Source organism: Mustela nigripes, chromosome 6 (genome assembly GCF_022355385.1).
Source record: "Mustela nigripes isolate SB6536 chromosome 6, MUSNIG.SB6536, whole genome shotgun sequence".
Lineage (NCBI taxonomy): Eukaryota > Metazoa > Chordata > Mammalia > Carnivora > Mustelidae > Mustela > Mustela nigripes.
Genome location: NC_081562.1, coordinates 35,822,891 through 35,850,880, shown reverse-complemented (window position 1 = coordinate 35,850,880; position 27,990 = coordinate 35,822,891). Strand labels below are relative to the sequence as shown.

Here is a 27,990-nt window from a genome sequence, read left to right as displayed (position 1 = left end):
AAGACCAAACAATTAACTAGTTAAAGAAAACAAGAAGGAAATAACCACCATGACCTTCAAAGACTACAGATACTGAAATGTCAGAAACAGAATACAGAATAGCTCTGTATGACATAGTTAAGAAATAGACAGGAGAGTGAAATCAAAGCTCAGAGGTTAGATTGAATAACAGGTTAATGACAAGTGAGAATATTAATGAAATTGATACATGCGAGCAAATTACCTAGAATGCCATGTGGAAAAGAAAAATGAGGAATATGAAGGAGAAGTTAAGAAAATTGGAGAATACAATGAGAATAGGTATTTCTATTCAGAAACCAGACATTGAGAAGAGAATAGTGAATATCCCAGAATTTTCTTGGATGATATAATATATCCCAAATTGAATAAATAAATAGAAATCTGTATGCAGGCTCAGCATTGTATATTTTAGGGAACCAGAGGCAAGATTATAACCTAAAAGCAACCAGAAAGAAAACTTACATATGAAGGAATGCTAATTTAAACAAGAACACATAAAATTAACACAACCCTAAAAGACACAAGATAATGAAATATCTCCTTACGATGTTAAAAGAAGGGGCACCTGGGTGGTTCAGATGGTTAAGCATCTGCCTTTAGCTCAGATCATTGTCCCGCGGTCCCGCGATCCAGCCCCACATCGGGTTCCTGTGGAAGGTGGTGTGTGCTTTTCCCTCTCCCTTTTATACTCCCCTCCTGCTCTATCTCTTGCTGTCAAATAAATAAATAAAATCTTAAAAAAAATAGATGTTAAAAGAAAATTTCTGTAATACTCTCTTAGCATCTGAGAATATTTTTCAAAAATGTCAAAAGACGTGCAAGCTCTGCGACACTCAGACACCCACGATCCTTCTGTGACCCTGGATTACAGACATTAAAATCAATGTCTGAATTCTCTTTCACCATGGAATCTTCAGTGCTAGGTAAATTTCTTGACATATAATATGTGTTTAATAAATATTGTTAAAAGTATTTAATTTCTGGACAGAAAATGCATTGAGACCAATATTACAATAAACCTTGTTTCCTTTGGACCAAAAAAAAAAAAAAAATGTCGAAAGACACATTATATAATCAAAAATTGAAAAATATTACCATCAGTAATCTTTTATTAAAGAAACATTTTCTAAAAGCATCTGCTTTAGGAAGAATAGAAATTCCAAAAGGAGTAGCTAAGATACAAGAAGGAGTGGCAAGCAAATAAAACAGCAAACATGGATATAAGTCTGAATGAATGAATGTTATATAATCTAATGACTGATGATTTTTGTGTGTTTCATTTTGGGGCCTAGGATGATGCGGCATCTTATTCACCTGTCCCCACTTGACTTTGACCAAAGATATATGGCAGAAGGGAAATTTTTCCCTGGGTATATGGGACTTTTTTTTGGTTTATGCCAATGGGGGAGCCCAACAAAGGCATGGTATTACAATACATTTCAAATTTAATATCTAAACACATAGAATTTAGTAACATATTATGTAAGTAAAGATGCATAATAATAAACAATGAAATTTGTGCTTGTGAACATCATGGAGCACTCCTTGAAACTCTAAAACTAACCATCGCCAATAACTTCCATCTACCTCCGTGCTTCTTCCCTATCTCATCCCCTTGTCTCTCCCCACAAGAGATAATCACTATTTGAATCACCACACTGAATACTGTAGTTTGTAACTATAAAATAATACTACTGGTTATCATGTTAAATCCATGGTTCTTTTAATTTACTTGACATAAACATTTATTTTTCATCTATTAAATGCTATTGAGTTTGACACCAAATAAAAATGTGATCAGTATTGCTTTTCACTAGCTATTGAAGTACAAGGAAAAATAAGATGATAAAACGTGAACTGCAAAGCACCTAGAACAATCTAATAACAAAATTAAGAAATGTGTTAATTATTAGAAACATTTTGGGACATGTTTGGGTGCCTTGCTTGCTTTCTTGGTGAAAGTTCCAGAGTCTTAAATAATAGCTACTTTAATGCATAAAGTTAGTTGTTAACAAGTGGAGAGTATCTTTCAGCCTTCTTGTTTTATTTTTTCCTCTCTTTCCCTGTATTCCTCTGTTTTTTTCTTAAATTCCACATATCAGTGAGATCATATGATAATTCTGTTTCTCTGATTGAGTTATTTCATTTAGCGCAATACCCTCTAGTTCCATCCATGTCATTGCAAATGGCAAGATTTTATTTTTTATAACTGTGTAATATTCCATTGTATGTATATCCCACATCTTATTTATCCATATCTTTAAGAAACCTAACTTTACTAAAACAGTTATCCTAACTAAAGCCCATTTTCACTAGTATTTGTTTAAAAAGGCTGTTGTATTGTTTTCTCCTTGCTATAGTCAAGATCATCTTAATCACCCCAGAAGACCCAGTTCTCACAGGTCATCCACCATGCCTAGAATCTAATCCCCATAAAACAACCATGTATCCCTCTTTTGCCCGCATCACCTGTCACTTTACAAGTCATGAAATAGTTTACCAACTTTGGTCTCCTAAGGGAGCCCTCTTACCTGGTTGCTGTTTTCTATAACTCAACGATTTCATTCAAACATCCCACAACCTGAGTACCACCTCCAGCTGTGGCATGAACATCCCAAATGCTTCAGCCCATAGCCAGGATCTACGATCAATTAAATCACCAGTGTTTCAATGTCCTTGACCACATTATGCCTCCATACCTTCTTATTCAAATAAACTCCAAGATCAGTCATGGTAATCATTCCTTTGCTTCTTTTTGTGTCATCATACTTGACCAAATCGACACCTGGCTACATCCCTCTCTGCCTGCTTCTCGAAGCTAAACATAGTTAGAGAAAAACACAACTCACTATAAAGTTCAGTATCACTGGCCTCAACTGAGCCTTCAGTGCTGGGTGACAGTCATGTTATTATCTAGTCCATTCTGTCTTGATAGTTTTCTAGATAACTTCATATTCTACTCTCACATCTAAGTTTTCCAACATCTTTTTCCTCATCATCCCACTCCACTGACCACTTTGCATCCTTTTTCACCGAGAATGCAGAAGTAATCAGAACTTTCACAAACCTCCATCCCCCCATCTAACCACCCATTTGCATTTGTGCCTGTAAGTGATACCTTTCTTCCTACTGTTATAAACAATCTCTACTTCTAGCTTAAATCAGCCTCTTCATTTCTTCACTAGATGCCTCTGTCCTTAACTATCGAAGGACAAGAGTCCTACAGTTTCTTGCCTCTCTGTCACTCTCCCTGTCTTTCACTGTCTCCCCTGTATTAAAAAATTTCTCCTTTCTACTGAAATATCCCATCAGCATTTAAACATGATGTTATCTCTCCCCAAAGTGAAAAACAAAAAGCCTCTCAAACCAATTTATGCCTCTAGCTACCACTCCATTTTCCTCCTTCCCTTTATAGTGTAACTTTCCATTTTCATTTGGACCTACTCCAGGCAGGCTTTTTCTCCAATGATGTCACCAAAGCTGTTCTTGTCAAAGTTACTGGAACAGCACTCAACAACATTAAATCCATTTGTTCTCAGTTCTAATTTTACTTGTCCTATCAGTAGCATTTGACACAGATGATTACTCATTCCTCCTTGAAACACTTTCTTCACTTGGTTTCCAGATTCTTAGCTCTGGTTCCTCTTAACCTTCATCCCCCTGGCTTGTTCTTTCCCAGCCATCCAATCTCTTGACCTTGATTTTTTTTCTTTTTTCTTGACCTGTTATTCTCTGCATCATCACTTTCTCAGAATCTCATCCCCTCTCATGGCTTTAAATAGCATTGATATACTGATGGCTCCCAAATTTAAATCTCCAGCTGAGATCTCTTCTTCAGACTCCAGACTAATCTACCCAGTGTTTACTTAGTATCTGTACTTGGAGAGACCCCCCCCACAAGCTACTAGTTCAGAATTGAACTCATGATCTTCTTCCCATGCCTTCTTGTCCCATGGTCTTTCCAGCAAATTGTTTCATTCTTCATTCAACAGCAAATTGTTTCATTCTTCTAATTGCACAGGCCAACTTCCACTGCTGCTATCCTTGTCACAGACCTCGACATCACTGTTGATATATAATACTGCAGTCAACTCCTTCATTAGTCTGCTTTCAAAATAACATTCAAAGCTTGGCAGACCATGTCACTTCTTGTGCTGTTTACTCCCTTGCCTTCCTTAGTTCTACACTCAAATTCTGTCTTCTCTCAAGACCTTTAGAGATCTTCTTATTTAATATTGTATATGAGCGTTCAGCCAGCTTTTGTTGCAGTGGACCAGGCGGTAAATAGTTTAGGTTTTGTGGCTATACATTTCTGTTGCAGCTACTCAGTTGTGCTTTTGTAGCATGAAAGCAGCTGTAGACCATATGTACATGATTAAATGTGGCTATTTTCCATTAAAACTTTATTTATGAGCATTGATATTAGAGTTTTATATAATTTTCATGTGCTGTGATGTATTATTCTTCCTCTTGAGTGAAAGGGCTGGGCTGGATATGACTTCCAGGCTATGGTTTGTTGATCAGCCTCCTTCCATACCTTTCTTCAACCTTGTACTTGCTGTATTTTTTATCCTTTCATGTATCACAATATAATATACTATATATTTTGCTTATATTTTTGTGTTTATTATGTGTGTTTTAAAATAAGATATAAGCTCCGTGAGGCACAGGATTTTTAACTGTTTTGTGTACTGCTGAATTCCCAAAGTAGGTGCTCAAAAATTAGATTTTGAATGAATGAAAAAATTATATTTTAAAAAGAAATAAAGTTGGCTATACGGGATGAGATAGTTTAAGAACTCAGTTATTTTAGAAGTTATAGTTTCAAGGATTCTAAGATAGCATTTTAACCATATGCAGCCTGAAAAAGGTCCATTCATGACTTTCTCATTAAATTCTTGTTATTTCTTTGTTAAAAATAATTTTTTCATCTCCCTTAAGTCCCATTTATTTAGTAAGAGATAGCTTCATACATCCATTCTCTTTTCATGGGATGGCCATACATACTTTCTGGCTTCCCATTGTTCCCCAGGTTCTGGAATTAAACAGACCTATAGATCAGCCAAAGGTACTCCTGCTGCTCTGTTGGAGGCTGATTTTCCACATGGCCGCTATGAATGATCATATTCCATAGCATCCTGGACTCAATTTCCTAAGAATATTGACTTTACAATTACCATTTCATTCCTACTTCTCTCAGATGAACCAAAGAAGTTAACAAAGTTCTTCAACTTCTGTCTTTGACTGAAGTAAATAAAAGTGTTAAATTATAGGCATTAGAGCATAGCTTAATTTCTGTGAGCCATTTCAAGATACTGAAATTGGATTTAATTACTATATGTAATGGACATTAAACATTTATGAGATAAATGGCTTACAACTTAATTAGTTAGCTAAGTATTAATAAGATAATTTGTTTTAAGAATAACTAACATGTAATAACAGAAAAAGATCTTGCTTCTGGTTTCTTATATGGAAGAATTAAAAAGCTGTGCCTTTCTTGTACTTCTAGAAAAGACCTTTATGTTTTACTTGTTCAACATGAATCCTTGGTAGAAGAGATATGTGGCTAAGTTCTTCTGTAGTTAAATATCAGATCACTATTCAAGGTTGTTGTATTACCAGTGCAAAATGATGGTTTTTTTTTTTTTTGAGGAGGTAAAAATGTATTACTGTGTGATTTTTATAAATATAGTTGGCATGTATCACATAATCATTTTGGTTCCCTAGCTCAGTATGGAAGATAAGTCTAAAAGAAATCAGAGTTAGCATATGAGTATCAGTCATTGGGTTCAAAATATTTTATCTTGTTCTTCTTCAAGTCTCATTTGGGTTATTATTTGTGGCATAAGAATAAATAAATATCCAGTAAATATATCTGAGGCCAGCAATTGGTTGGACTCTGGATCTGTGTGATTGCTTTATTGACTGCTTGTTATTTGCTTGGTTCTTTGTTTTATATTAACTGAATAGACCAAGGAAGGGAGGCAGGAAAGTAAGGGTGTAGCATTTTAAAAAATAGAGTTTCTCAGAGAAAAGATAAGACATTGGTAGAGTAGGTAAAGGCAATACAAAATCATATCATATACAATTTAGGAAGCTATTATGCAAAAAAATGTCATCAAGCCCACCTTTAAAACCATCTTGAAGATATAAAAATGTGCTAACTGTATGGCTTGAAATTAGATGATTGATATAGTCTGAATGTAGCAATTTTGGGTATGAACATTTCAAAAATAAAGGCAAAATTTGTGATTGAATATGGGGATCTTGAGGGTACTATGTGAGGTTATACTGTGTGAGAGGCAGAAGTTCTGCCACTCAACGTGTCTTGATTTGCCATGAATTTAGATACACACAAGCCATGTTTATTTTTACATTTTCAGCAAGTGTGACACTTTGGCAAGTGTATTGGCTTGGAGTCAGCATGGTTTCACCTTGATTGGTGTCCTGATGGAATATTTTTTGAAATGATGTGTGAACACCTTGCATCACTATTTTTCCAAGCATGTATCAACAAAGTCTTGGTCCTATAAAAGTGCAAAATAGAATACCAGGCATCAGCTAGTGTGTTTACATTTTATTTTTAGTCCCTGGAAAGATTTATAGTTTCTGTAGGGATTGCTTTACCCCTGCTTGTTATGTTTGATCTGGTCATCCTAACTGAGAGTGTTAAAAAAACTTTCCACTTGTTGTGTGTGTGAAGTTTATGGTCAATTCTCTTTGTGAAACAGATTTCTTCATATTCATTCTGTGGGTGGACAGTTGCTCCCTTCTAATGTCATGTTGAAATGTGATTGATCTGAATGAAACTGTCATCCTTGAATGAATCCTGCTTATCTGCTTTGTCAAAGGAAAAAAATGTCTTACTCATCTTTTAAGCATGTATGCCTGCTCTAGATTTCATTTTAATCTACTGTTTTGAGGTCTCTGACGTGCTCATTTCCATGTTTTTTTTTAAATGATTATTTTCAATAAGACCTATTCAGGAATTTGTCATTTCAACAATATGCAAAGGGGAATCTCTCAGTTGACTTCCATCTGATCACATCTATTGATTGACAAACATAGAAATCAGTTGGAGAAGTGATACACACATAGGTTAAAAACATTTTCCTGAATTTGATTGTCATGGCATCTGTTGAATCTTTACCCCAGCTGTAACTTGGATTTTGTCAAGGTAGTATGTTCCTCCTTTGTATTTAAATTCAATTAGCTAACATACAGAACATCATTAGTTTCAGATGTAGAGTTCAGTAATTCATCAGTTGCATGTAACACCCGGTGCCCATCAACATCTTAAACTCAACACCCAATGTAGTATGTCTATAGCTCTTGCTGCATTGTAGTTTTTTTTTTTTTAAATCGGATGAAAAAAAAATCAGATGATCCATTTGCGTGGCAAAAAAGCCAGTCCCTCCAAAAAAAGAAAAAAGGAAAAAAAGAAAAAATGTTTTTCTCGTCCTTTCTCTCCCATGACAATTAAGTTCTTAAGTATTGTAAACTCAAATCTCAACTTCCAGCGTATCTCTGAGATACATTTTAATAACAACATAATTACCCCAGGGACATGTTTCAACTCCTTGGAATGAGCATCATTTTATTAGATATATTCAAACTCACGCTTCACACATACGCATGTGGATGGCCCACACAGCTGGAAATCCTTCTGCGTAATACCATTATGATTGAGAAAGCATGCACGTGTTCTTCCCTCCCCTTCATACCAAAAAGAAGCAAATCAAGTGTAGAGTGAATTATGTTGCTTAAATCACATTTGGAAACAGACAAGGAATTTGGTTCAAAGAAAAGGAAAAAAAGATGTTGTAGGTTTTCGTAGCAGATATCCGCATTTGTAAGAGCAAAGACAGCTCTTGATGTTTTTCAGATAGATTTTGCCTGTGGTGCAGATTCTTTTCCAGATTTCATTCCTTTAAGGTTTTTAACCTTCATAAATTCTACTTATTTTCGTTCTTCTAATCTGCATGTAGTTTAAGTCATATGTTTTCTCACTTACGTAGAACTTTTATTTATAGTTTTACTTCAAATGATGAGCTACGTGCTTATCGCCAATCAAGATAAATAGCGTACTGATTGCCTTTTATAAAAGCCATGAGTGACACTTAGGTGGCCTGAAATCCAAGCTTCCCATTTGGATCATGTAAGAGATGTTCTTAGGAAATTAAGGCCATCAGGAAAACCTGTCTTTGAAACAGAATAATCTCCAGTGAAGAATAATTTCTGAGTTACAGTCTTAATTTAGTATGTGCACTTTAAATTCTGTTAGCAGTAACTACCACCTTTGAAATGACTCTGTTACAATCACTGTTTGCTATCCCCCAAACCACAGCTTTTGGCATTTTGATTGCCATAGAAATGAATAGCACTCCACATTGTGGCAATCACACCCATCATAAAAGTTAAATGAACATTCTTGCAACACCCGCTGGGATGGGGCAGATGTAGGAGAGAAGGATTGAGCACACAGGATAAAATGTGTCACTGAGATACTGAAACTATTCCCTTAATACAGCGTTGTGTCTTGCTTGTCACCTGTACCTCTTTTATTTTATTCAAAGCTATTTCAAAAACGCAAATACTGTGTTGAAACTGAGAATCACAATGAATCATTTCTATTATCTGTCAGAGTTTGCCTTGCCATTGATAAGTCCCCCATGTTGTTTTCCCTTGCTATGGGTACAGTTTGGTAAATCTTTTTGCAGAGATACTTTATTCAAAATATGATTGTAGTCAAACTATGACCACAAAGAACTGTCATTTCTGAACTAAGACTATAGCAGTACATGTGGTTTTTTGTCTTATCACAGAATTTTGTAGCAGATCTTTTAGTTTACTGTATCAGTATTTCATTCTTTAATATGATTTTTTTGGGCCTATTTTGATTTGGTCTCAAAAAGGTTACAGCATGGCTCTCACTGTTGACATCTTAATCTCCGAACTAATAGAAATACAGACTCTTCTCTGTTAGGGCTTCTGTCCATTGTTGGCTCTGTTCTTAGCAGTTCGCTGAAAACACTTCTAAAAAGTAACAAGTTGATTTTGACGTGACAACCAATTTCAAAAGTTTTGGAAGAATCAAAGACTAGAAGCAACCTGACAATTCGTCTTGTCTAATAGCCTCAGAGCCATAAGGAAGTAATCTCCCCTCTCTCTCCTCCACAGCTCACCCTTCTAGACATCTCTGATTCCTCTCTGTAGAAGAAAAATTTGTATCCGTGCTCTGGACTATAAACATCTCGAGGGCAGTGAATCCATCTGTGAAGTCTCCTGTAGTGCTTAGAACAATACTTAGAACAATAAATGGATAACAGTTACACGGATCTCATAAATTTGAGGGGCATAAACGGTTTGTGATAAATGCCAAATGTGCAGTTAAAGTTAGCTAAGACTGTATACAGACTAAAAAAATACTGTTCTTGTTTGGCACTTTTCTAGAGTGTCTGACAGCAACCTTGACATATAGTAGGAGCTTAATAAATGTTTATTAAGTTACTTTGAGATCAGGCTAGAATTCACCTCTTCTAGGTCAGCTCTTTCTGCTAAATCAAATATTTTTTTCTTCTTTCAGCAAGCATTCATTGAGAATTTCTTTCATATGCCAGAGCCTGGCACTAGCATTATAAAGACAGTTAAAATAAATTCACTGTCTGTTTCACTCTCCAGCAAAGAAGACAGATGCTTTTAACAAGTAGATATAGTTCACTGTAGTAAGTGTTGCAATTAATATATGTAGACAGTACTATGGGAACATAGAGAAGTAAGGTATGAATAAGATATTGTTAAACTCTTTTATTTTTTTTTTTTAATGAGAAGTTGGCCGGAAAGAAAATGGAAGAAGGGCTTTGTCAGAGAAGCAGTCTGATAAAAAAAAAAATGATGCTCAAAATTGCACATGGCAGAAATAGATGTTTCACATGGCTCACTCAGTGGGTATATTGAGGGCTTCTTTTGGGTGCCATGTAGTAATCGGTTTCTTAGCACTGAGCTGAAGAGTGTGAATTCTTTGCTGTAGGCACAGGTTGACCCTCTGAAACCCCACTTGTGTTTAAAAAAGACAAATGGTCTAGTGGGAGATAGACTGGGGCAAAGCAAGAATTGAAGATGGAAGGACAAAAGGAGACTGACAGAATTTAGGAACAGATGATCTATAGGAGACAGTGGCATTAAAAATGGAGGGTAATAAAGAGAGGGAGAATACGAAGCATACTGTTTGCTTTAAATTTTCTTGTCCCTAAGAAAAATAACTAATAAGGAAGCCAGCAAGAACATAAAGACAGAGAAAGAGGCCATAAAGAAAAGTCAGTTCTGTGTGGGGCTAACTAGGAGCTGCCTGCCTTCACCCACATGTCGTCGTCCAAGATTCCCCAGCATTGCTACGAGACATCATTGTGGATCCTGTGGCTCTTCTCTACTGCCCAGATTTCTGTCCTCTTCCCACCCACATTGAAAGTGCACCTCTATCGAGGATTTTCCATTTGTGCATAACAGATTTTTCATCTTAGAAACAGCGCTTATCCGATTGTCCATCTTAAGAAAGTGACTGACCAGCAAAACACTAGACCAGTCCTATCTGGGGCTGTTTTGAGGTGGTGGGAGCTCTGTGTAATTCCCTTATTTTCAAATACCACCGTGTAGGTGCCAGCCCATACTGCTCCAGGAAATTCAATTGGGTAAGCAATTTCAACTGTATGGCTACCGCTGAATGATAGAAGGAAGCCTTTGTTAAGTTATTCACTAACTATTTGAAAAACAGTGAGAATCCATTTAAAACTTCAGCCTGGGTAAATTCCGTCTAATTGTTAAAGAACAGGTGGACCACTGAAAAAAAAAAAAAGGGAAAAGCTAATAAACACAAAAATGTTATTGGCTTTTGAAGTAATCAGGGAAAAGAAGTCAAACACAGAATAAGATACTACTTTACCATTTTAAATTTGCAAAAATTAAAGGGTCAGACAATGTCAAGTATCATTAAGGATGACGGAATAAAGGAACGCCTGTTACATGTTGATGCTTACGCATTTGTTAACAACCACACTGAAGAAGAACTTGGTAACATCTGCCAAAGTTGCAGATCTTCTGTGATCCAGCAGGTCCAATCTTCAAAACTCTCCCATTAAGTATGTATAGAGATAGCCACAAGAATATGGATGGCATATTCTTCTTCTTTTAAAGAATTTCTAAGTTCATCCTTAAGAGAAGGGTAGTCATTCAATGGAATGAATGATCTGAACCTTACATATATCAACATGGATAAATCTGAAAAACAAAATGATGAGCAAAAAATCCAGGTTTCTTATGTGTTCTTGGTGGGATGACATCTCATGATGGATGATGACAAATTTATGAAATCAAAACTTATAGAAGATTGTCCGCTTATTATGGGTACAAAAAAATAAAAGCGTGAAATGTATTGGAATGATAATCAACTTCAAGAATGGTGGTTTTCTTGAGAGAATGGGGGTGAGTTCAGTAGTATGATAGCAAGAGATATTTGAGGGTTTATGTTGTCTTTATGAAGCTTCATTTGTTAGGCAAGTACCACCTTTCTTGTACTCTCTGAAGCTTTTGTTTGTATACCTATAATATTTATAGTAAAAACCCTGCACATGGTTTTACTCATGTGTTCATTCATTAATTTAATCTGTCACCTGTTAATCTGTTCAACTACCCATTCACTTGTTATTCTTCTTTCTCAAAATAATTTTACTTAAATAATTCAAGAAATGGTGATTAGGGCTTAAAACAAGTAGGGAGAGAGGGACCAAGAAGAATTAGAAGACAAATTGAAGGGAGATGATTGGGTAAAGTCAAGATTTAACAATTGGATGTACGTATATATGTGTATATAAAGAAAAGCAAGAAATCAAGGATAATTTATTCAGGTTTCTAGTTTGGCATTGACTGTTAAGCATGCCCGTGAGACAGAGGAGGAGGAATGATATTGGAGCAGAGTGGGAATAAGTTATCAAAACTTTGATACTTTTTCTTCATAAGCCTGACTGATAATCTTTAATTCAGTAATTACTTACTAAATATCTACCTATACAAGGCTCAATAAATAGAAATCCTTTAAATTTATGTGTAAATACTCTTTTTCTTGAATATGTTTTTTTTTTTTAAGTTATACCATTACTTTTTAAGCATCGTAGTACAGTTCCTGTGTCAATAAATTCAGTTGGGTAAGCAATTTCAACTGAGTGAATACAGTTGAATGATAGTATGTAGCCTTCGTTAAGCTAGTAACTGTTTGAAAAAGAGAATCCATTAGGAACAGCTTGGAAAAATCATTTAAGTTTGCAAATTATATTCAGAAGTTAAAGGTGGTTATCTTGAAAACATCCCCCAAATTTAGTGTATTAATTAGTAGCTGGATAAGGCTAACCTCAGAAATTCCTCCTCAAAAGTTATCTAGTTCATACAACAGTAAATACACGACTATATGGATGAATTCAGCAACACTCTAAATGGAATAAGCAGATTTATAAAATTAGAAATATGGGTCAATATTTCTATCTTCATCTTTCTCAAAGCTTCTGTTGCCTATTGATTTACCCTCGCCAAAGGGAAGTGGTTCACAGGCACTAATGGGATAAGAAGACCCAATTGTTGGGGTGCCTGGGTGGCTCAGTGGGTTAAAGCCTTTGCCTTTGGCTCAAGTCATGATCCCAGGGTCCTGGGTCAAGCCCCGCATCAGGCTCTCTGCTCAGTGGGGAGTCTGATTCCCTCCACCCCCCTGCCTCTCTACCTAATTGTGATTTCTGTCTGTCAAATAAATAAATAAAATCTTTAAAAAAAAAAAAAAAGAAGACCCAATTGTAGTATAGATTTCCAACTCCTGCCTCATCAGACCATCTCAACTAAGCTCTTTTCCATTTTTTAAGTTCTACCCAAATTCTCTCTTCAAAAGTTCTACTTTTTAGTCCTGTTCTCAGTGGAAATATGAGTGTCCAATCCTAATTGCCCATATGGTTTTTACTATTCTTCCTCCATAGATATGTCTCCAAGACTACTTAATAGGTAAAGTTCAGGAAAATAACTTTGTTTTCTAATCCCATGTGCTTGGGATAGCTTATGAGCTCACCTGAATTCCTTGGGAGGTGTTAGACTAGAATCAGACCTGCATAATCTTGCCTTTGCTCTACCCCACCCCATTATACACCTATTACTTGAATTTTGCTTATTTCCTCTAATGTTGGAGAAATAAGCCAAAGACCACAGTCAAGTAACCACAAAGTCATAATTCCCCAGAGACTTGAAAAAGCCGTCATCTGCTGCCTGGGTATGGCTACCAGTCAGCCCTTTTGATGTAAAGCATCTGTCCTTTTCAAGGAAATAAGGAAGGTCTGGTTCTCCTTTCTAGTCTGTGAAGTGGGAGGCAGTATCATTTGTTGTACGGAACCACAAGCTCCATTTTACTGGGTTGCAAGCTGCTGACTGTCTTTGTTAACATGCTGAAAATTTCATCAGCTGTCTTTAATAAAAGATGTGTGTGAGGGAAGACATCAGCCATTGTGTTGGATTTCTGTTCCTCAGCCCATGAGTCACAGCAGGCAGAGAGAAACGACACCAGTGTGTCATCAGTCAGTCACCTGGACCTCTTGCCTTTCAGTTATGTGGCTACAGAGTCTTTAATTCTGTTCACAAACTTATACATGCTCCTATTTGGTTATCAAGAGGCTTTTTATGCCCCCTCCTGTCTATTACTATTTAGTCACTTACAGCTTCTGTTAATAAAGTTTCACTTTAACATTTACTACTTTAAATAATGGCATGACCAAAAGAATTCACTTCATGGAAGAAAAGACATTTGATCTGATATTTTTTGTTCTGTAAGTGACTTCATTCTCCCATATGAAACTCATAAGTTGGACAGTAACATGACTTAAGATCAGGAAATAACCTCTACAACACTGCTTCTCAGAGTGTGATGAATATACAAAACACCTGGGGAACTTTTTAAAGTTTAGATTCTGATTTGCTAGTTGATACCTGAAATCTGCATTTCTGCCAAACTCCCAGGGGATGCTGAGGCTTCTCCCTGAACTAGAGGCAAGACCAGAAGACCTACAGGCATTCAGTCCCTTGGGCATCCAGTAAGCTACTGCTGGTCACTGCTGGAATGCCTTGTCTTCGAATAAAGAAAACAACCATATAACAAAAAGTAACCTATATCTAGTTTTATTTGTAAATTTTTAACACATGAAACTGTTTATGTCAAAATTACTGTTGACACTTCCAAGCTGTTATCTAAGGCAGTGGAACCTGTTACTTGGATCACGTTTGGGCACACATGCAGTTTCCCTCAGTTTCCACTCACTCAAGCAAGAAGCTATCGTGATGTTTCATTTTATTTTTTTAAGATTTTATTTGTTTATTTATTTGTCAGAGAGAAAGAGAACACAAGCAGGGCAAGCAGCAGGCAGAGGGAGAAGTAGGCTCCCTGACAAGCAGGGATCCCCATGCGGCGCTTAGTCTCAGGACTCTGAGATCAGGACTGGATCCGAAGGCAGATGCTTAACTGACTGAGCCACTCAGGTGTCCCTATAGTGATATTTTTAAAAGCATTGCATAATGATAGGTGTTTGTAGGTTTTTAAAATAAAAATCTTTTTTATTCTAGTAAGATAGATATATTCAGACCAACATGTTATTACCTAAACATAGAAATCACTAGCTGCTTAGAAATATTATGTTCTTAAATGTATACATTTTTAGTTTACTTGGATTTTTTTTTAAGATTTTTTTTTTAGTTTATTTATTTGACAGAGAGAGATCACACAAGTAGGCAGAGAGGGAGGCTGAGAGAGAGAGAGAGGAGGAAGCAGGCTCCCTGCCGAGCAGAGAGCCCGATGTGGGACTCGATCCCAGGACCCTGAGATCATGACCTGAGCCAAAGGCAGTGGCTTAACCCACTGAACCACCAAGGCGCCCTAGTTTACTTGGATTTTTACTCTTTAAGGAGCACAGTGAGTTTATGTAAACTTTTATGGGCTCTGTTTAACTTCCTAATGTCAATTTATTATTTTTTTTTAATGAATAACATGCTAGGGTGGATAATGCAAAATTGAAGTTATTCGAAAAATGCTATTATAATTCACATTCAGAACTCATTTTGATGACAAACTTCCTAATTGTGCTTTTTCTAGAATGATATTCAGCTTTCCCTTTTCATCATTTGATGGTAGGGGGGTGTCTTCAAAGTGTTCCAGGGACAGAAGAACCCGGGATGTCAGTTAGTAACAATAGTAAGGCCTGTTTCTGTGGTTGGGCCTTCTTCACCACGTGTATTTACATCTCTCCCTTCCAACTTTAGCCTGAGAAAGGCCACGGAGCTTGGAAGGGTGGTAGAGCCAGGCCACAGATCCACAGCATTGGCTTTCCGTGGTCACTGGCAGGAGTTTCTACTTTGTGTTTTTGAGATGATAGGGAGACAGAGGAGAAGAGGGAAAAGCCCATAATATTATATTCTCATGTAATCTCAGCAACAATTCTGCAAAGTGAGTACTGTTATCATCCCGTTTCTGGAAGAAACTGAGGTCTCGAGTGATCACTCAACTTGTCTGAATGCACACGGTACTGGGGCAGAGCTGGTACTGGAAGCTAGGCATTGTGACTCTGTGACTCTTGAGTGTTTTTAATAATCCCTTGAATTGTAGTTATAGTGAGGCACGGATACTTCGATAACAAAAGTGATTCAAGAAATAATGACTACCCCACAGAGCCATCTGGCTTCTCTCAGCCCCCGTCCCTGGGTCCCTTCTATTTCTGGTTAGCCAGGAATGGTCTCCAACTGGAGTCCTCCCTCCCCATATCCTCTCCTCCCACTCAGGATAGCGGAAGTCTAAGCATTTTATCTACCTAGCATCTCTAGTAATTCAGACTGTGAACACACTTTGCCATTAGTGTAGTATCTGTTTACTGATAGTTGTGCTAAGCTCTGTGAGGCAACATAATTGAGAAATGTGTCTAGGCATCAAGAAAGTCAAGATAATAACAGGCAGAATGATAACAAAGTTCTTTTGGGAAGATCGAGTAGGTGGTATTATTTTGGGTTCCCAGGGTGGAGCTTCATTGTACATGTAATTTAGAGCTGTGTTTGTTTGGACTGGGACTTAAAATTAGAAATTGACCATCTGTATTTTCCTTGATAAGTATGGAGTCATTCTGACCAAAAAAGATTTCTGAAGGTCAGTCATAGCTTATATTTGCAATATTATTTTTGGAAAAGAAAAAAAGGATGTAGAAAAGTTTGAAAATAATGCCCTGTAGTTGAGGACTTGAGAGAATTTTGCTATATATCCAGAGACATTATGTTGCCGTTGAAATAAAAATTGTAAAGTATGTATAACAGCATAAAAATCATAAATATGCATGTGCTGTACACCTCAAGCAGAATAAAAGGAGGAAAAATATGATAGCGGACCTCACCAAGATCACAGTCGGTGGTTGAGCAAGAATTCAAATCCAGACCTCTTAAAATCCATATCTGATCATCTCTTTCCAGTTGGTTTATTCTGAGCTATTCAGCCCTGCCCCCAGCATTGGTTTTTTTTTCAGAAATAATTGTTTTCACAGTAAAGAGTGGACTCACTTGAATTTAGGTGAAAAATGCACACATTTTGTGAAAATACTGAATTGCAAAAATAATTGTGAATTATTTTACACTGCATCACAGAGTTGTCAGGACAATTAATAGTTGACACCATCTGTAAAATGAAAGCACAATCTTAGCATAAACATTTTTAGTTTTATCTGATATTTGAAATATGCATTTGTGTAAGTGCCAAAATATTAGCTGCTCTGTTAGCCAGAAAGTTCCAGCAATAAGACAAGAGCAGAACAGCCTTTATTTGTAGATAGGAAGCAAAGTATTTTTTCTTTTGGGAAGGACTTTTTTGTTGTTAATGAATGAGAATTGGGGGATGGAGACCATTGTGTTAAGTTAATGGTATATAACTCATATATAGAGACATTTTTTTTTAACTCGGCCTTTCATATGATAGTCTTGTATTGCAAATATCACACATTACAAAAAATTTTGTGTTGGAGAATCACAACTACTTTTAAGCAAATAATATAAAACTTTTCTTACAGAAGTTATATTTTTATGTACTATATTATATCTGTTTGGTATGTTGTTATTTTGCTGTATTTATAATAAACATTCACCATTAGAAGTTTGAAAGATTGACTTCACAAGGAGATCTTTGTCTCATTAAACTACTTGGCTTAGATTTGGAAAGGATGTTAGTGGTTACATTTGAATTTTTTTCCAGGGTTTTTACCCTGAAAACATCAGTAAGATTTTACAAATTTTTAACTTATTTACTTATGTTTGCCTAAGTGGCCTGGGATATTGCTAAGGAGAGGAAACAAAGAGTGGGTAGATGTAGATTTATCAAGTTTTCCAACTTAATATTTCTTGGCTTTGAGTTGAAAAAAGAAAGCGCAGTTTTATCTGAGAATGTAGGACTTTAACCTTTTTTCTCAGGAAAGTACAGTCTGACTAGGTTACTAGGTTTTCATATGTAACCTGCGCTTTCTCATTAAAGAAGAATATTTTTCAAGCTGCCTGCCCTGTTTAAAGCACAAAGTACACCAGCTGTTTGAAAACTTTTTTTTTTCTTCCTAGTTATCTTGGTCTATTTGTATAAATTGTTAAATTGCTTCCATAAAATGCCTCCAGACATAAGGGAATCATTTGCATAAGTGGATGAAGATTTTTGTCTTCCATGAAGGAAAGCTTGAAACAAGACTCTTAATCATTTTCCTCCCTCTCTCTGGTTCCAGTATCCGGCAGCTCTGATGAACCTGGGGGCTATTCTCCATCTCAATGGCCGGCTGCAAAAGGCTGAGGCCAACTACCTGCGGGCGCTGCAGCTCAAGCCAGATGACGTCATCACGCAGTCCAATCTCCGCAAACTGTGGAATATCATGGAGAAGCAAGGTTTAAAGACTTCCAAGACTTGACACTGGAGGGCAGTACCTCGCCCTCCTCCATATTAGGAAGCTGGCTTCAAGAATGAACAGAACTTCCCAGCAGTGCTATGACAAGAGCTAGTATGGACTTCAAGACGGGGGCAGAGGTCACTGAGGTCACTGCCAGTATTCACTTCGTTGTTGGCACAGCCATTAACACCAAAAAGGGGAACATTGGAAACCTCCTGAAGGATGTAATTGTTACCCATAAACTATAAACCAGAGCACTTAAAACAGGATCTTATGGCATTGGGAGGGTGGGGGAGGGCGGGGCAGGGGGAGGGAATCTAAGTTACAAATTTTGCTCATTCTTGAAAGCTAATTTAGAAATTATATTGTTCCTTAAACACTGTGAGAGGAAGTCAGAGGGTCTGTTCAGCCCCGGTAAGCTATTAAGATCAAGTGTTAATAGGGAATGATTCAAGTGTGGCGTGAATCCCAGTGAGCTGGCCAGTTGTCCTGACGCTGCTGTCTTCCCTCTTCCGGACAGCCTGCTTATCAATTTCTGAAACTTAGGGAAAAAAATTTTTTTTTTTTTAAGAACATCAGGATCTGTCAGAATCTAGTTATTTCCTGACTATTGCACATAACATTTTATGATTTGGATGTCACAGTCTTCATTTCTTTTGGACAGCATTTGCTTTTCATGTTCTGAGCAGAGCTAACTACGTTTCACACTGGTGTTGCAGGACGGGTTGGGGAGACCTTAAAAGTGTCGGCAGGCATTTTTTATTTTAATGTCACCAACATATTCCCGCAAACTGCCTTGGAGAATTCATTGTATTAATTCTAAGGCTTTTGAAATGGCTCTTCCTGGTTAATGCACATGCTTATATAAGGATTACATCTAAAGAGCTTAAAAGTGATCTAGTTCGGATAACTAACCAGCAGCTGTTAGACAAAAGGGAAGGTGCTATGTGCTTCCCAGATGTTACTGACTTAAAAAATCAAGTCTGCGCAAAGAAGTGTATCATAATGGCTGCCAATGATTTTATATTTTAGAAAGAGTTGGTATAAAATGCTAATCCCTTTCTAATAGGTTCCTAAACAGCAATGCTGCTGTTTTTAAGGAGTAATTTTTACTGGTTTTGCTCTTCCTATAAGACATCAAAAAATGACCTATTTTAAGCGATAGTAGAGTATACCATCAACCCGTGTGTTTCTAGGTCTTCTGCCAAGTGCTTTTTTTCACAGTTGAATGCTAATTTCACTAGCATACTGATATTTTACTTCTTTACTTATTAGTAACCACTTCAGTGATCATTACACAAGTAAAAATGAAGTAGAGAAAAACATTTATCGAACATTTTTTTGGCTTGGAAACTTTGCTACTAAAAATTAACTTTGCAAAAGGGTTCACTATCAACTTCATAGAGAAAGTAGCTATAGAGTACCCTGCATATTTATTTATTTATTATTCTACCATAGCAAAATAACAAAACAAAACTTGATTCATTAAGTCAGTTCTTTGCAACTGAAAATTAGCTTTTCCTCCTTTCCTTTAAAAAGGAGGAAAAACTTCATGTAAATATTGGTCAGCGTCCCCACTAAAAGGAGGCTGGACATACATAATACATCATCTTATGTTTTCTCCATATTTTAAATGTTTTCCTACATATCTGAGTAAAGTGGGATAAAGAATTTAAAGTAGTGTTCCTATGGCATTAGTGTTTTTTTAAGAAGGGCAGATGTAGTGAGAGAGGTCTGTTAATGGCATTAATAAAAAGGCCTTCCTAATGTGTATATTATTTCATAAACATTTCATGGAAGGGGCCAAAAGTTAAATTATAACTAAATCACTGTGTGTTCAGAATGATATTTAACATTTAACAACAGCAAACCCGTGGTCAAACCAAAAATGTGGGTTGAAGTGTATTTTTCATCTTCTAGTGCATTGGCAATTGCTAAAAAAAAAGTAAGTAAATAAGTAAGGAATTTAATATAAGGATATAGAGATAAATTCAATGTCTAACATTTTTATTTATTTAAATAGTTATTGACCTATGATGACTTCCTAGTCGTAACATTTTATGTCTTTTTGTTGTTCATGTTCTTCCTTTCACACACTTGGTTCTTAATAGGTTCGGTGATTGCACCAGTAGAGGCACTTCATTTTGACCCAGTTCCCAAGTAGCATTAATAATTGGGCCTGTGTCATAAAATGCATGGATCTTTAATAGCTAAATGTCCCTGACACCTTTCACTACAGGGCTGGGCTTAGTAACTGACCAACGTGGGGGGAGGTTGGGGGGGACTAAAGGTCACGGTCAAAAAATGTCTCCGCTCAGGGATTTATGGTGGATTATTGCAGACAGTGCTAAAAATATAGAGCACAAGACAAGTTTACTAAATTAAAGTTTTATTTTTTGAGAAACTGTTATTTGTATAAATTATCAAGATTTGTAGGCTTTCCTTTTGTAGAAATAATTGTTTTATGTGCCAGAGAATTTCAATTTTGTTTTCAACAATAAAGCATTGATAACAAACGTGTCGTGTAAACCTTTTTTAAAATCTATAGCAACAAAACTTAACGCTGTCATGGATTTTAACAGAAATTGGAGAAAGTTTGAAAAAGGTAGAGATTGAGAGTCAAACAGAGACACATCAAGGCTAATGTATAATCAATACTGTACAATAATGTACATAATGTATAATCAACAATATACATATCAATAATCATTAATTATCAATTATCAATAATCATTAATGTGTAATGGTTATGATATTAATATTAATTAATTAATATCGATAAAATTAATAAATATAATTATCAATAATCATTAATATGTAATGGTTATAATAATATTAAGAGTTGCCTGTAACATCCAATTTGCCGCTTTCCAAAATTTTTTTGTTTTATTGATGAACTGTAGAAAAGTGTTAGGAAATAGCCCAAGCATAGCCCATTCTCTGCCTCATAGGTCATTTAGTTAAAATGGTCATATTTAGAAGACCCTGATTCTCTAGTCATGATCCTAGAAGAAAGCACAACCCTGTTCGGTTGAGAGACTTAGGTATGGCACATTCAGGTATCAGTTACAAGAAAACCTTGGGTCCTAGACAAGGTGCAAACTGGCAGAAACTGGCAGAAAATTTGATCATCTTGTTAAAATTGTCATTGCATAGTAACATAATTACATACTGCCTGATAGCTTTATTAACGATAAAATTGGGAGTGCCTGGGTGACTCAGTTGTTAAGTGCCTGACTTCAGCTCAGGTCATGATCCCCGGGGTCTCGGGATTGAGCCCCATGTGTCAGCAGGGTGTCTACTTGTCTGTTTCCCTCTGTCCCTCCCCCTGCTGGTGCATGTGCACATTCTCTCTCTTTCAAATAAAATCTTTAAAAAGAAATATAAGGGGTGCCTGGGTGGCTCAGTGGGTTAAAGCCTCTGCCTTTGGCTCAGGTCATGATCCCAGGGTCCTGGGATCGAGCCCTGCATAGGCTCTCTGCTTAGCAGGGATCCTGCTTCCTCCTCTTTCTCTGCCTGCCTCTCTGCCTACTTGTGATCTCTCTCTGTCAAATAAATAAATCAAATAAATAAATAAATAAAATATTAAAAAAAGTAAAAGAAAAAGAAAGATAAAATTTAGCTATAAGATAAGGGGAGTATTAGTTTGTGAGGACAGGTCCCTCATGAGTGGGTTTTGGTTTCTATTTCATTGATTTCTGCTCTGATATTATTTCTCTTCTGCTGGGTTTAGGCTTTCTTTCTTGTTCTTTCTCCAGCTCCTTTATGTGTAGGGTTAGGTTGTGTGCTCGAGACCTTTTTTTGTTTCTTGAGAAAGACTTGTATTGCTGTATACTTTCCTCTCAGGACTGCCTTTGCTGTGTCCCAAAGATTTTGAACAGTTGTATTTTCATTTTCATTTGTTTCCATGATTTTTTAAAATTCTTCTTTAATTTTCTTGTTGACCCATTCATTCTTTAGTAGGATACTCTTTGTATTTGTATTTGTACATGATACACCATGTATTTGAATTCCTTCCAACTTTCCTCTTGTGATTGAGTTCTAGCTTCAGAGCATTGTGGTCTGAAAATATGCAGGGAATGATCCCAATTTTTTGGTACTGGTTGAGACCTGATTTGTCACCCAGGATATGATCTATTCTGGAGAATGTTCCAAGTGCACTAGAGAAGAATGTGTGTTCTGTTGTTTTGGGATGGAATGCTCTAAATATATCTGTGATGTCCATCTGGCCTTGTGTGTCATTTAAAGCCTTTATTTCCTTGTTCATCTTTTGCTTAGATGATCTGTCCATTTCAGTGAGCAGGGGTTGTATAAGTCTCCTACTATTGTTGTATTGTCAATGTGTTTCGTTGATATTATTGTTAATTGGTTTAAATAATTGGCTGCTCCCATGTTAGGGGCATAGATATTTAAAATTGTTAGATCTTCTTGTTGGAAGACCCTTTAAGTATGATATAGTGTCCTTCCTCATCTCTTATTATGGTCTTTGGCTTAAAATGTAATTTATCTGATATAAGGATTGCCACCCCATCTTTCTTTTGATGTCCATTAGCATGGAAAATTGTTTTCCACCCCCTCACTTTAAATCTGGAGGTGTCTTTGGGTCTAAAGGAATTTCTTATAGACAGCATATCGATGGGTCCTATTTTTCTTGTCCATTCTGATACCCTGTATCTTTTGACGGGCATTTAGCCCATTTACATTCAGGTTAACTCTTGAAAGGTAGGAATTCAGTGCCATTGTATTGCCTATAAGATGACTGTTACTATAGATTGTCTCTGTTCCTTTCTGGTCTACTAGTTTTAGGCTCTCTCTTTACTTAGAGGACTCCTTTCAATATTTCCTATAGGGCTGGTTTGAAGTTTGCAAATTCTTTTAGCTTTTGTTTGTCCTGGAAGCTTTTTATCTCTCCTTCTATTTTCAATGACAGTCTAGCTGGATATAGTATTCTTGGCTGCATATTTTTCTCACTTAGGGCTCTGACTATTGTGCCAGGCCTTTCTGGCCTACCAGATCTCTGTGGATAAGTCTGCTATCAATCTAATATTTCTACCATTTTATGTTACAGACATCTTGTCCAGAGCTGCTTTCAGGATTTTCTCTTTGTCACTGAGACTTGTAAGTTTTACTATTAGATAATGGGGTATGGGTCTATTTTTATTGGTTTTGAGGGGGGATTCTCTGTGCCTTGATTTTGGGTGTATTTTGGTCTATTAGAAAAAACTACCTCCCAAAATTTTAAAGAAAGAAAAACATATATACACAAAAATAAGAGTAAACACGATGAATGGAATATGATTGTAAAGATGAAAGTTTAAAAAGATTCTAAAAAAAGGAATTGATAAGAAATTGGTTGAAAAAAGAAAGAAAAGAGGAAAGAATGTGATCAGGCTGGAGAGTAAAACAAAGCCAAGATCCTGATTTAGGGTATATTTTGATTGGAAGAAATTGTATCCCAAAATTTTAAAGAAAAAAAAAATCTATATGTATACAAAAAATAAGGTTAAATACAATGAAGAGATAAAATATGACTATAACAATGAAAATTAGAAAAGATTTTTTAAAAGGTGTTGATAAGATAAAATAAAAAATGTTAAAATAAGAAAGAAAAATTAGAAAAAAAAGTTTGAAAAAATTTAACTTTGAAAGACTAAAGGATCATGGGGAAAATCCATGAATTCTATGTGTTGCTTTCCCCTGCCTCTGAAGTTCTGCAGTTCTCATTGATCAGTGAACTTGATCTCAGCTGGATGTTCTTGCTAATCTTCCAGGGGAGGGGCCTGTTGCAGGGATTCTCAAATGTCTTTTGCCTGAGGCAGAATTGGACAGCCCTTGCCGGGAGCCAGGCTGAGTAATCGGCTGGAGTTTGCTCTCGGGAGCTTTTGTTCCCTTAACACTCTCCATAGAGCTTTGGAGGACAGGAATGAAAATGGAGGCCTCCGGATCTCTGGCCCGGAGGAGCCGAGAGCTCAGGGTCCCACTCCTCAGTGCGCCCTCAGAGAAAAACAGTCCTTCCCATCTCCCTAGTCTCCGGCCACACTCCAACCTCACCCAGCCTGTGACCAAGCGTTTCTGTCTCTGGCGCAAGGCCCCAAAACCAGCAGATTCCTGCCCCACACTCTCAAGCTGCTCCTCCCGGAGGAGAAAGGTGAATCTCCCCGGATCTGCTGCTTGTTGGGGTTTCTGTTCGAAGAACAGTGGCCTGACTGTGCCTTGGGTCACGGTTTAAGGTAACCCCAGCTGAGAGCCCTCTCCTCGGCTCCATCTCTGTAGCCAGCTTCCCTGCTCTGAAACCTGGCAGCTCTGCCCCACTCAGCCACCACCGATCTTTCTGTGACCCTGTGGGACCTGAGAACACACTGACTCTGCGAGGGCTCCACCCCCCTGTTTAGACTCTGGAGTGATGTCCCTCAGTGGAGCAGACTTCTAAAATTTCCAATTTTGTGCTCCACTGCTCCATTGCTTGCCAGAAGCCAGCCTCTCCCCCATGGTCTCTCTTCCCATATATCGCCTTGCATTCACTTCTCTGCACATCCTACCTCCCAGAAAATGGTTGATTTTCTGTTCCTAGAATTGCTGCTCCTCTCTTCACTCTCCTGTTGAGTTTGTACCTGTTCAGAATGGTTTGATACCTATCTAGCTCATCTCCTGGGATCTGATGTCATTTCAGTCTCTGACTCCACCATCTTGCTCTTCTGACCTCAAGGTAAAGTTTTGACCTGGACTGAAAGCCCTCTGTTCTGAAACCAGTAAAAGCAGGGGCCATGCCTTTCCTTTTTGGCACTGTTTCTTCAGCCTGGCACACTGGTGCTGAGTAGAACATAAAATAACACTCTAAATGAAAGAATTCTATCTATTACTTGCTCATGATCACCCTGATATATTTTTTAAAACTCTTTTAATAAAAAGTTGAAATTGGGGCTTCAAGAACTCTTTGCATTTGATATTTTCATCTTAGGGCTGCATTTTCTCATAGTGTTTGTACATTTCTAGTACAAAGAAAGGAAATGCATCTAAGTCTTGGTTGTTTTTTGCTATTACAAGGGAGGAAACTGGGTTTGTAGGGATAATTTAAGAATGACAATGATTCCAATTCGTTTGTATGTACCTTTGGAATATGAGTTTCCACTTCATTTACATATTTTCAGTATTATAGAATTTTCTTCCTACTATTTAAATCTCGTGGGTATTGCTAGAAAACTTGGGTTAAGCATTGGACCTGCCACACGCTGGAAGGAGAGAACAAGCTCAAATGGCCATATGAGAACAGTGTACTCACTCTGTTCTGCTGAGTTTTGCAATAGAGAAAGATGCATATGTACCAGGACTTGAACCTTTCTTGCTGTGTCATTTTGGGTGGTCTTCCTGCAGGATGTAATCAGAGAAGCCTTAGCATTGGCTTTCATTCCATCTGCCACTTCACCACATATAGGCCTTCTGCTGTTATTTGTAGAACTTTGAGATGGATTTTTCCCCCTGCAGCACTGCTGGGATTTGAAGTTCCATTAACTTGAAATTTCTGTGACATTTTTCTTCTAAGTTTTTCAAAATGTTTCCTCAACTTTTTACAACTGCTCTCTGATGTTATTGTGTTATTCATCTACTTCCAAAGAGCGGACAGAGAAACTTTTGTTTAGCTAGAAAATTGTTGGCTACAATAAAACGTTGCAAATATGAGACAACTTGTTGGGGTCATTAATAAATACTTAGAGGGATCTAAGGAGTTAATATAGTATCTGAAACAGTGCTAGGGAAAAGTTGCTAGAGATCCTAAAAGGAGAAGGTCAAGGTGGAAAGAGAAAGGATAGGCACTTGGGGAATTGACTATTAATTGACACTGGAACTAATTAAATTTTTGTCATAGAGGTAGAGGATCTACTTAGAACAGTTTGAGACTGTGTCCTTTTTGGTTGCCCAATAATCTGTCATTGTACTGCAAGGGGGGAAAATGTTACAAATAAGAGAATGGTTTATAATACAATCACAGGAGAGGCTGAAAAAATGTTCAGCCAGTTGAAGACTAGACTAGAACTGGTTTTCTATTCTGATCTGAAATATATTGAAAATTTCTCCTGCATTGTTTGGATTTGACAGAAATTGCTCTCATTCAAGACAAAGCTGTCAGCATTCTCCAGTCGGATGGAGAGAATAGAGTTCTATGTTTTGAGTAATAGCTGAAGACTTCTAGAAATACGTTTTCTAATGATTTCTCTCATGTCTCTTCCTTTTCTGTCTCAGAAGATGCAAAGGAAGTAACTCCTCTAAGAACTTCCTCTTGGTAATATCATGGAGCAGCTAGAGACTCTAATGAAGTTGTCAAAACTGTGTACTAAGAAATCAAGCAGTTTGATTTGTTTTCAAAAATGCCAAAAATCTCATAGAAGTATTTTGCATCTGGATAGTTCTTTTGTATATTGTAAAAGATTATTTATGACCAGAAAATCAAGATTGGCAAGGAAGGAGAGAGATGAGCATGTATGCATGGGAAGTGGAAACAAGTGATTTTCATGTAGCCTTTTGTTCTAATCTCCTTTAGAAAGTAATGGCCATGATGACTCTAACAATAATAACTAGGTTTTTAACTGTGCAGACATTAACTTATTAAATTACATAGAGCCAATTAATAATCTCAATACATTTTCATTTTTTACTTCTCTTTGTGCTATTTTAAATATGTTGTTATGCTTAATGTTTGGCTGCTTTATGTTTCCTTTACAATAGGCTACTTTTCTGTAAATGTGCCTTGCTTATACTTTATGATAATGACAATTTGAGAAATTTCCCTGGAATTACAGTGTTTCAAAGCATATTTTTAGAAATTTGTCTTATGCGACCAAATATTTAAATATTACTACATTTTATTAATATTTAACTGGATAATTTTATATTAAATGATACAGTAGAGTTCATCAATATCAGGTTTTACTATATCCCATTGGGTATAACTCTACCAATTGCCCTGTCAATATTATTTATAAAATGTGACTATACAAGCAAAGCCTGTCTCATTCTACAAAGTCAAGGAAATTTTGGGTAATCTGTTGTCACTTCTGTTTATAGAACTAATTACTGTTTGAACTTGTATTTGTTCCAAAATTTTGCTCTGTGAATGATGCTGAAGATGAGTTGGTCTGCTGTTTCTCAGGTGGCCACAAAGTGATACTCATAGAAATGGCAGTAGTATGACATCAGAGGAGTGAACACAGAATGTGACCTCTGCAGCTGACAAGTGAAAAGACCTATAGTTTGGGGCAGTCTGAGGATGTAGCTAAACTTACACACCCACAGTGGATCCAGTGTAGTAGGTAACATGTTCAAGTACAAGCTACAGGTTACATCCTTCATGGCCCAATACCAACCATCCAGGGTTTGTGAAAACACCTCTTCTTTGGAGTAAAGTGTGGACACAAAGCTTGCCAGGAAAGATTTGATCATGGATTCTTAGTGGATTGCATACATGGAAGATACTACTGCCTGATACTCCTATGTCAGTAAATTCAGTTTGGGTTCCTTGCTTAAGACATGAACTCTTCATGTTAGAATAAATTTATGAAGCGTACCAAACCAAACACAGCTGGTCTAAGTAAAAGTGGTATATGGAAGTATTAGGGTAGATTAAACCACTTTCACCGATCCATTCCTGTCATCTGCTGACAATGCTTGGTTATTTTTCTGACGTGGCTATGGTGCATCAGTGATCCAAAGTCCATTTACCTCTTTTACCAGAAACAATGTGTAAGATTACAGACACAAACATATTAGGGGGTAATCATGAAGACATTGGTAAGTTTTTCTTTCTTTATTTTACTCGAGTCTATTCTATGTTAAAAAAATGATTTTGGAGCATACTAGCTACTACCTGAAAGCCCTTTAGAGGCCAGAGAATAATTGTAAAGTATGGATAGCATGTCATTTTCCTACTTTGATATAATAACAGTAAATATATTTGCTACAAATCTTTATGATCATAGCCTAATCTATTTGATTCCTTTTCAAGCTT

The 27,990-nt window shown here is 36.8% G+C and overlaps 1 protein-coding gene across 2 annotated transcripts in view; it reads left to right on the top strand.

Moving 5' to 3' along the window:
- TMTC2 (transmembrane O-mannosyltransferase targeting cadherins 2) overlaps positions 1-18,294 on the top strand; it is a 435,623-nt gene extending 417,329 nt beyond the window's left edge. Inside the window, exon 11 of one of the 2 annotated variants that reach the window (XM_059402387.1) lies at positions 17,832-18,294. In XM_059402387.1, coding sequence (XP_059258370.1) covers positions 17,832-18,011 — 180 coding nt within the window. In that variant the 3' untranslated portion in view covers positions 18,012-18,294. The remainder of the gene's footprint in view (positions 1-17,831) is intronic. The other variant, XM_059402386.1, reaches the window with a different exon arrangement.
- Positions 18,295-27,990: the final 9,696 nt, after the last annotated feature.